The following is a 10,598-nucleotide window of genomic DNA, read 5'->3' as shown; positions in this document are numbered from 1 at the left end:
AATATTTTAATAAATAAATAAACTCTGCTCAGTAAATGGGTATGATAGCAGTAGGATGCACCCCTTCATTTCCTCTGAATTCCCAACTCTTGACTTCAAAATTGCCATTTTAAAAAAAAAATGTTGAAAGAAGCGCTCCGACAGCATGATAGTGGGAAAATACCCTAGAAATGGCAGCTCATGCAGGAGAGCGCACACAAAAGTCCTATAGGGATGCTGTGTTGCCTGTGCAAATGCCTCTGCAGTCAGGGTTTGGTTCCCCACGCCTCCACATGCAGCTGCTGGTGTGACCTTGGGTCAGTCAGAAGTTCTCTCAGAGTGGTCCTCTCAAGGGCAGTCCTCGAAAGAGCTCTCTCAGCCCCACCTACCTCACAGGGTTGTGGGGAGGGGAAGGGAAAGGAAATTGTAAGCCACTCTGAGTCTCATTCAGGTAGTGAAGGGCGAGGTATAAATTCAATCTCTTCTTCTTCTGTCTCCCTGCTGTGAGAGATTGTGTGCAGATGAGGAGATGGCAGTTAGAATGAGCATCGTTCTGACAGAGAAGCATTCTTTCCTCTGAGAACACTCCAGGAAAAGTCCTTCGTTTCCCATCAGCTGAATGGGGGGAGGGAAACTCAGACGTGAGTGTGGGTGGGACTGAAAAGGCCCTCAAGACTATAAATGAGGGTCTGGGAAGTTGTTCAGGGGTTCCAGGAGCGGGATCCAGAAACAACAAATCAGTGGGAACGTTGGGTGTCCCTGACAGAAGTAATAAGGAGGCTTCAGTAGGCTTATTAGTGATAGAAATTTTCCAGTCCTTGCAGTGCTCTTACTTACCCAATTCACCCAACTGGTAAATGCTGCCCAAAAAAGATGCTCTCTGTTTGCAGCAGCAGCAGCAGCAGAGTCTGCGAGTCTGTAGGTGCTGAAGAACGAAGGGACCATAATCAGGAGAGATCAGGAAGGAGGGAATATATTTGGCCTTTTCCTCCTGGTTAACAGAGGCTTCTTTCTTCTGCAGCGCAGATCTTCTGCTGAGTGTGACTACTTCCACGACTTCCCCTTCTATTTGCCAAGGAGTGATGGGTCCGGATGCCATGATCTTAATTTATAGTATGTTCTCCTTTAAAACACACACACACTTGTTGTAGAACAGTAGCAAGAGATCCCAAAGGAACTTGCCAGAATCAGAGATTGGATTTTATTTATTTATTATATTTATACCCTGCCCATCCTGCGAACAGGCTCAGGGCGGCTAACAAGAGCGGTACAATGTACCTAATTGGCATAAACCGTAAAAGTTTAAAACCACATAAAAATACATACTCACTCTTCCAGTAAACGGCAGCATTATAAAAATAACAGTTAGCAATAAAGTGCTCGCAGTGCTAAAAGATTAGATGGCGTGCTCTTCAGTTCTAAATCCATGTTGTCCGTCCGGTCATCATCCCTCGAGCCGATAGAGGCCTAGCGATGCATCTGGGCCAGTCCTAGGTTCCAGAAGTTCAATGGAATTGTTGATGGTAACAGTAGTGGCGGCTCCTATTTGAAGGCCTGGCGGAAGAGCTCCGTCTTGCAGGCCCTGTGGAATTGTAGAAGGTCCCACAGAGCCCTGATCTCCTCCGGGAGCTTGTTCCACCAGTAAAGAGCCGCCACAGAAAAGGCTCTGGCCCTGGCTGCGTTGCCTTGCTGCAGAATAGCTCCAAGTTATATACTCCCTAACTTCCTATCAGAACATTAACACTCAGGGTTGTTTTTGTTTGTTTGTCCTCTTTGGTGTTGGGAAGACCCCCTCCCAGTCAAACTGACAGTTGACCTTGCAGTGGAGAAAGGCAGGCATAAGATCTAATGGTCACATGGTAGTGTATAGGAATCCCATGCTTCATACCCTAACTAGGGTTGGGGGGGCTGATGGGTGGCAGGGGGCAAGTGAGGAGAAATTAACTTTCAAAATCAGAATGAAGATTTTAATAAGCAAGCAGGGAAAATGTAAATATAGGAATTCAAGGTATAGAGATTGCTGAAGTAAGGCCCTGTTCATACGAGGCGTTTTGGGCCGGGAGTGGGCCGGATTGGAAGCGCAGCAAACGGGCGCGATCCCATGTCAACATCTGGCTGGCGTTGCGCTCCCATCTCCGATCTGGCCCTTCTCCCGATGAATCGCTTCAAAACCGTTTGGTCCGTAGTTGTCCGTCCGGTCATCATCCCTCGAGCCGATAGAGGCCTAGCGATGCATCTGGGCCAGTCCTAGGTTCCAGAAGTTCAATGGAATTGTTGATGGTAACAGTAGTGGCGGCTCCTATTTGAAGGCCTGGCGGAAGAGCTCCGTCTTGCAGGCCCTGTGGAATTGTAGAAGGTCCCACAGAGCCCTGATCTCCTCCGGGAGCTTGTTCCACCAGTAAAGAGCCGCCACAGAAAAGGCTCTGGCCCTGGCTGCGTTGCCTTGCTGCAGAATAGCTCCAAGTTATATACTCCCTAACTTCCTATCAGAACATTAACACTCAGGGTTGTTTTTGTTTGTTTGTCCTCTTTGGTGTTGGGAAGACCCTCTCCCAGTCAAACTGACAGTTGACCTTGCAGTGGAGAAAGGCAGGCATAAGATCTAATGGTCACATGGTAGTGTATAGGAATCCCATGCTTCATACCCTAACTAGGGTTGGGGGGGCTGATGGGTGGCAGGGGGCAAGTGAGGAGAAATTAACTTTCAAAATAAGAATAAAGATTTTAATAAACAAGCAGGGAAAATGTAAATATGGGAATTCAAGGTATAGAGGTTGCTGAAGTAAGACTTTCTGATATATACAGGACTGAGGTTGGTTGGCCACTGTGTGAGGCAGGATTCTGGACTAGATGGACCTCTGGTCTGATCCAGCAGGGCTCTTCTTATGGTCTTTATGTTCAAAGTTGGAAATACTCACACAGATGCCTGGGTGAAACGTCATCTCTGCCCATGAACAAATGCCCTCCTGGGCAGCATCAGGCTGCTTTTCCTGGGGAGTCGGATGCAGTGCCTTTGGGACTACGTCTAGTTATGTGCTCTTTGGCTGCTCTTCTTCTGTGCTTGTGATGTTCCTCCCCCTCCCTTTTGCCTTGCTTCTTCGTCCTTCTACTCCCTGGCTCTATTGCTGACTAGCAAAGATGCTTCTAAACCCAGATCTTCAATATCCTAGAAATACAGACCATTAGGTATGATAGGGGGGGAAATGTATATCCTTCACAAGTCTGGGGCTCTTGACATGCTGGGAAAAGCTTGTAGTCATCTGTCATGGACCCTGGCTGGGGGCTCCATAGGTTCTCAGAAATCCCCAGAGAAACTATATGAGAGATCCGGGTTTACTTATAAGAAGATCTTGAATGATGCGCCCTAACCTGGATAGCCCAGACAAGCCCAATTTCATCAGTTCTCAGAAGCCAAGCAGGGCCGACCCTGGCAAGTACTTGGAAGGACGACCTCCAAGAAATACCAGGGCCGGGATGTAAAGGCAGGCTATCAAGCCACCTCTGTGAAATGTCCAAGCCCCATGAGGGGTTGCCAGAAGTCACCATGACTTCCAGTCTCATAAGCACACAAACACACAAATACAACAAAAATTAAGATCTTGACTAATGCATCAGAGTTATCAAAGATATGCAAGCTAAGCTTTCATCAGCTGGGCCTCGCATGCAGGCATGCACAGCGAAGCTTGCCAGAACCCAAGGCCCCAGGCATAACTAAAACTACACATCTTATACCCTAAATGCTGGCTACCAGTAAAAGAGTGATTAATCAAGCTATCCCAAACACTTGGATGAGCCAGGCCATCTTGTGCCTGGATTCCAGTAGTGGGAAGAAACAACCCAGGCTTTGAAGATAAGAGCACCGAAAAATAGATGCTTTCGAATTATGGTGCTGGAGAAGACTCTTGAGAGTCCCTTCGACTGCAAGGAGATTGAATCATTCAATCCTAAAAGAAATCAACCCTGACTGTTCCCTGGAAGGCCAGAGGCTGAAGCTGAAGCTCAGATACTTTGGCCACCAAATGAGAAGGGAACACTCACTGGAAAAGACCCTGATGCTGGGAAAGACTGAAGGTCAAAGAAGATGGGGACGGCAAAGGGATGAGATGGTTAGACAGTGTCATCGAGGCAACGGACATGAAATTAAGCCAACTCTGGAGCACGACGGAAGACAGGAGGGCCTGGCGTGATGTGGCCCATGGGGTCGCGAAGAGTCGGACTTAACTGTGCAACTGAACAACAACAACTGCTAACAAATGAGAGAGAGAGAGAATGTTCTCTTGGGAGCAGGTGATTGGTGTTCTCCCATGAGACTCTAGGGAACCATGATGAATTACTGGGCTGCAGCAGAGACTGATCCCTTGCAGGTGTTCCCTGGGAGGCTCTATCCTCCTCACCACTTAGATAGCTTTCAGCTACAGGATCCAGTCTTTGCCTTTCTGCTGCAGTACTGTCCTCAGGAGCCTGTAAGTCCACAGGCTCCTGGCTGGCAGGTGCCTCCTCAGGGGCATCAGCAAGGGCAGGCATGGCATCAGCAGGGGTAGGCAGGACAAATCCTAAAAGAAATCAACCCTGACTGTTCCCTGGAAGGCCAGAGACTGAAGCTGAAGCTCAGATACTTTGGCCACCAAATGAGAAGGGAGCACTCCCTGGAGAAGACCCTGATGCTGGGAAAGACTGAAGGTCAAAGAAGAAGGGGACGGCAAAGGATGAGATGGTTAGACAGTGTCATAGATGCAACGAACATGAAATTAAACCAACTCTGGAGCACGACGGAAGACATGAGGGCCTGGCGGGATGTGGCCCATGGGGTCATGAAAAGTCTGACTCTACTGTGTAACTGAACAACAACTGCTAACAAACGAGAGAGAGAGAGAATATTCTCTTGGGAGCAGGTGATTGGTGTTCTCCCACGAGACTCTAGGGAACCATCATGTAGCAAAGATGGAGTCACCCAGGCCCATATACCATCACACTGGCCATGAAGTCTTGAGTTACTTAGCACAGGATGATAGCCTCAATGTGGTCTCTAAAAACCCACCTCCGAGAATAAGTTTCGGATCATGAATATCCCATCGAAAACTCAACTCTGGAACCAGGGATATCAACCTCTTGCATGATAAGATTAGTCTACTACGAAGCATCCTATTGGCACAATCCTGTGCTTGTCTACTCAGAAGTAAATCCCATAACATTCAATGGTATTTACTCCCAGGTCAGGGTGCATTGGATTGCACCCTAAGACATGTATGCAGGCTTAGTCTGAATGTGAACTCCATTCATATTCCCCAGGGAGATAAAAGCAGTGTGGAGGGGGGACCCCTTCCAGCCCTGCACAGCAAACCAGACCATTGTTGCAACTGTTTATATTTTTTATTTAGGGCATTTATATGGTGCCTCTCCAGAGACCTGCAGAGGGAACTAAAGTAATTTTATTTGTGCAAAGTGGAAAGCTTCTAGCTAACTTCTGGCGACGCAATTGTGTGACCGTTAGACCTTAAACCGATACGACTTACTTATTCATTATCTACTGCCTTGATACTCTGCCTTTCTCCTCAGTGGGGACCTAAAGCAACTTACATAATTCTCTCCTTTATTTTAGCCTCACAACAACCCTGTGAGGTAGGCTAGGCAAAGAGTGTATAACTGGCCCAACCTTCCACGGCAGAGCGGAGACTGCTGTAAACACTGGGCTAATTGGCTAAGCCTTTGAGATGGTGTCTCTGAGCTACTCCTGGGAGCATCTCTCAAGAGGGAACCCAGCTGCACCATCCTCCTTCCGTCAGGTCTGGATATCACAGCTCCCGAGAGTCCAAATGCATGGAGAAAAGCTGATGATACCATTGCATCACCACCTTCCGTGCTACGACAAAGGATGCTCCAGATCCGTTCAGCAGAAGATGCTCCCTGTGCGAAGCTCCCTGCATCCTTAAAATTGGCAGCATCAGCAACCCAAACACAATTCTGCCTCTTGCTTCTGGAAAGAGAAAGTATATTTTGAGCTGTATTCATCAACTGGGTAAGTAGGAATGCTTTGTGCACTATATGGCTTCTACCATTAGCAAACCTACCAAGGTTTCCATTCTCTGAGTGCTAAAGGGCAACCTTTTGGAACCTTCTGATGAGAGAGAAAATCTGCAATGACGTTCCTGGCAAAATTCTGCTGGTGAATGGATGTTTTGCACTGGTTAAGGAGACAGGAGAGGGTTAAGGCTACGAATTTCATTAGCACTGTGTGGACTATGGGTGACATCTGGGGAGGTTAAACCGCCTGTCATACTGTAAGTTAAAGGACCCTGGTTGTCTTCTGTAAAACCTCACCCTCACTCCCTTTCTAGATTTCGAGACATTTTCAGACACTGGAGTTTCTCCAGAGGGATGGGGGAATCATACTCCTCTGTGTCCGAATGTATTTGTTCAGAAAACGTACATGCCCCCTCTCCTGTATTGTACTGCACAGCCCCCCTCTCCACTGAGACTTGTTAGTGGCAGTTCACAATCCAAACGGTACAATAAAACGACACATCCATTAACATAAGCCATGAAGAACAAGCCAGCAAACTACCACTCATTCTAACCATCATCTTCCCCTCCTCTAGTTAACAGTGAGTACTGGCACATAAGAACATAAGAGACGCCAGTGTTGGATCAGGCCGATGTTGGATCAGGCCAAAGGCCCATCCAGTCCAACTCTCTGTGTCACACAGTGGCCAGAAATACCAGGTGCCATCAGGAGGTCCACCAGTGGGGCCAGGACATTAGAAGACGGCTAAGCATGGAAGACGGACAAGCATGGACGGCTTCAAAAGGGAATTAGATAGGCATATGGAGCAGAGGTCCATCAGTGGCTCTTAGCCACAAGGTATAGATAGGGGCTCTGGGGCAAGTGATGCTCTGTCATCTTGGTGCTTGGGGGGGGGTCAACAGTGGGAGGGCTTCTAATGTCCTGGCCCCACTGGTGGACCTCCTGATGGCACCTGGTATTTTTGGCCACTGTGTGACAGAGTGTTGGACTGGATGGGCCTTTGGCCTGATCCAACATTGGCATCTCTTATGTTCTTAAGACATTAGAAGGACATTATTTGTGTGGCATGTAGGAAGAAGAGGCTACCACTGAGCACTGACCAACAGTGTCCTTACTGGTGGGTGTCTTCAGGAAGCAGCAGAGGCAAGGAGGGAAGACCTAGTTAGCACTTCACAGGGGCATTCCAGCCCTCCTGAGCCTTCCCCCTACATGTTACCACTGGCTGTTGCCACAGCTGCTGCTGTCACATTGGGATTCCTTCTATTAAGTCTCTGGCCAGCCCTTTGGTTGCTGTTCATGTTATTGGCCACCAGTGAAAGCAAAGATTTTTCATAAGGGCAGAAGGAAACAAGAAGCAGAGAGAGATTAGTTTGATGTCTGGGGCAATCAAAGTGGTTAGGGAGGGAGGGCGGGAGGAATGTGTGGTGTGCCTCATGACACGGACACTACCCAATGGTGCTGATCAGAAAATAAATGCACAATCACTAATTCCACAGAAAGGTGCAGATAAGTTCTCTTGCTGGGGCCAGAATCCCTGGGCACCAATAGATGACACTTAGAATTCCCAAGGCCTATCAAGCTACTAGGGCCTAGGTTTCCCTGGTTATTCATGATAGTTAGATTTGAACCAGTCTGCAGTATAGGCCACCATCGGATACACAGTCAGTGAAGCAAGCAGGTCTGGTGGAATATTATATATTACATGCAAATGCCGTAATAAATCCCAAAGGCTGTTTCTTTAAACAAAAACAAATAGAAGGGCCATATAAAAAGGTAAAGGTAAAGGTTCCCTTGCTCAAAAGCCAGTCGAGTCCGACTCTAGGGTTGCGGTGCTCATCTCCGTTTCAAAGCCGAAGAGCCAGCGCTGTCCAAAGACGTTTCCGTGGTCATGTGGCCGGCATGACTAAACACCAAGGCGCACGGAACGCTGTTACCTTCCCACAGAAGTGGTACCTATTGATCTACTTGCAATTTCTTGCTTTCGAACTGCTAGGTTGGCAGGAGCTGGAACTAGAGACGGGAGCTCACTCCGTCATGCAGCACACTCGGGTCTCGAACTGCTGAACTACTGACCTTCCACAGCCTGCAGTTCAGCATCTTAACCACTTGAGCCACAGCAGCTCCATAGGAGGGCCATATGGAACATTATTATTACTTACTGTTTTTGCAACCAGAGTCATAAACAACAAACCCTCATCCCACCATAAACCTCATCCCACAGGAAAACGCAGAAGAACTTAAAGGTCGCTACTACAAAAGTTGTCGTGTGATTTAACAATAGCTGCTAGAAATTTTGCCATATGCAGGGTAGACTTTTTTTTGGCCTTCATGTCCATGTAGCCAGGATGATTTCACTTCTGGAGAGAGGAAGTCCAGATTAAATAAAGGGGCGATCATTTCATCTCTTAGAGCTGAAAATTCGGGACAATCAAGCAGAATATGATCCAGAAAGTCAATTTTATTGCTGCCGCAATTACAGAGTCTACTTGGGGAGGGCAGCGTTATGAGTAGACAAGTATGTATTCAGAATGCTGGGTCAGAACATGGGGGAGGATTTGGAACAAAAGGCAGGGGTAGCACAGCTTAAAGTCCCCTGTGATAGCTCATTGCATCTCTGATCGAAACTTCACCATTCCAAACGGGTGTGTTTGCTTGGCAGTTCGATTTTTCGCTATGCAAATCGGGCAGCTAGGTAGTAGTGGGAGGATTTTATGCCTAGGAATCTATCAACCAAAACTTTTCTTCTTATTCTCACCCGTACAGCAGCACCATGCTAATGAACCACAAGAACACAACTCTGGTCTCCGAATTCTTCCTCCGTGGATTCTCCTCCCAGCCAGAGGTCGAAACACTCCTCTTCCCGCTTTTCCTCTTGATGTATTTGCTCACCATTCTGGGGAATGTAACCATCATCTTGTTGATCCGCTGTGATGGGCAGCTCCTTCAAACCCCCATGTACTTCTTCCTCAGTCACCTCGCAGTAGCTGATTTGGGTTTTGCCAGCTCCATCGTCCCCAAGGTGCTACAGAACTTGTTATCTCAGAGAAAGACCATCTCCTACCATGGTTGCCTTGCCCAGATGTTTGTTGCTATCTTTATTGGCAATGCAGACAGCTACATTCTGGCTTCCATGGCCTACGACCGCTACGTGGCCATCTGCCGCCCGCTGTACTATTCCTCCATTATGAGCCACAAACGTTGCCTCCAAATGGTCACAGTGTCCTGGACTATCACCATGTTCCACTCGTCAATTTATACATTTTTGATGTCCCGTGTTGAGTTCTGTGACCCTGGGGAGATTCCTCAGTTTTTCTGTGACCTTTATCCTGTTCTGGATGTTTCTTGCTCTGACTCCTACATCATAGATGTAGTATTGATGACTGAGGGGGTGGTCGAGATCCTGGGGCCGTTTGCGCTGATTATCATTTCCTATGCGTTCATCTTCTTCACCATCATAAAGATTCCATCAGCTGGTGCAAAGCTCAAGGCTTTCTCGACATGCGGGTCCCACATTTGTGTGGTGGTCATGTACTTTGGTGGTATAAGCTTTGTTTATTTCAAGCCAAATGCGAATGTAGTGGGACACCAAGACACCTGGGCTGCTATGATGTACACCATGGTCAACCCCATGGTGAATCCTTTCATCTACACCCTCAGGAACAATGAAATGAAGGCAGCCTTGAAAAGGGTCATTAGGAAGCATTTTCATTAGTTTTGCGATTGGGTATTCCCTGAGGTACAGATCTTCCCTCATATACACCTGAGGGATTTCCTTCTCCATTTTATCGAATTACACAGAAGAAGAGCCCTGCTGGATCAGACCAGTGGTCCACCTAGTCCAGCATCCTGCCTCACACAGTGGCCAACCAGTTCTTCTGGAGGGCCAACAACAGGGCAGAGAGGCTGAGGCCTTCAGAAGAACATCAGAAGAGCCCTGCTGGATCAGACCAGTGGTCCATTTAGACCAGAATCCTGTCTCGCACAGTGGCCAACCAGTTCCTCTGGAGGGCCAACAACTGCTTAACCTATATCATCAATAATTTATTTTGTTGTTCATTGATGTTATTGCACTTCTATCCCGCCCTCCCCCACAAGCGGGCTCAGGGTGGGTTACATTTTTTCATTGGAAGGGAAGACTTCTTTTAAAAAGCCACGATGTGGTTTGCATTTATTTAGAATACATTCAGTTTGCTGTTTTTTATCATGGAGGGAAACCGCAAAAAGTCATTGTTATTAACAGAGGGAAATAACTTTTCTTCTTGGACAACAAAAGTGTCCTCAGGTGGCATGAAAACGAGTAAAACCATTTCCGCCGACATCAGCAACAATAATTTCTTCTGTGACTTAAATTTTATTGACATTGCCGACTTCTGGAAACAAGTCACCCAAATGGCATTACGTGTCCTACTCTGGCTGAGTGCCGAGTCAGTTATTTCTTTGAACAGAATTACTTTAAGAAGAAGAAAAAGAAGAAGAAGAATTTGGAGGCCCGATTTCCGCCGTGGCTGAATCGGTTTTCCCTTCCCCTCCCCACAACAGACACCCCTGTGAGGTAGGTGGGGCTGAGAGAGCTTTAACAGCTCTTATCAGAACTACG

At 47.4% G+C, this 10,598-nt stretch overlaps 1 protein-coding gene across 1 annotated transcript; it reads left to right on the top strand.

The window, feature by feature from the left end:
- The first annotated feature begins 8,777 nt into the window (after window positions 1–8,777).
- On the top strand, window positions 8,778–9,713 carry LOC107125880 (olfactory receptor-like protein DTMT). The gene has a single exon (XM_015429341.1). It carries the CDS (start codon window positions 8,778–8,780, stop codon window positions 9,711–9,713), a length of 936 nt encoding a protein of 311 aa, XP_015284827.1.
- Window positions 9,714–10,598: the final 885 nt, after the last annotated feature.

The sequence above is a fragment of the Gekko japonicus genome, unplaced genomic scaffold, assembly GCF_001447785.1.
Source record: "Gekko japonicus isolate JY-2015 unplaced genomic scaffold, Gekko_japonicus_V1.1 scaffold6557, whole genome shotgun sequence".
Taxonomy (NCBI): Eukaryota; Metazoa; Chordata; class Lepidosauria; order Squamata; family Gekkonidae; genus Gekko; species Gekko japonicus.
This window is presented reverse-complemented; position numbering and strand designations above follow the sequence as displayed.

Excerpts from the sequence above, each read along its gene's own strand:
- LOC107125880 (XM_015429341.1), top strand. The coding sequence starts at position 8,778 with ATGAACCACAAGAACACAACTCTGGTCTCCGAATTCTTCCTCCGTGGA.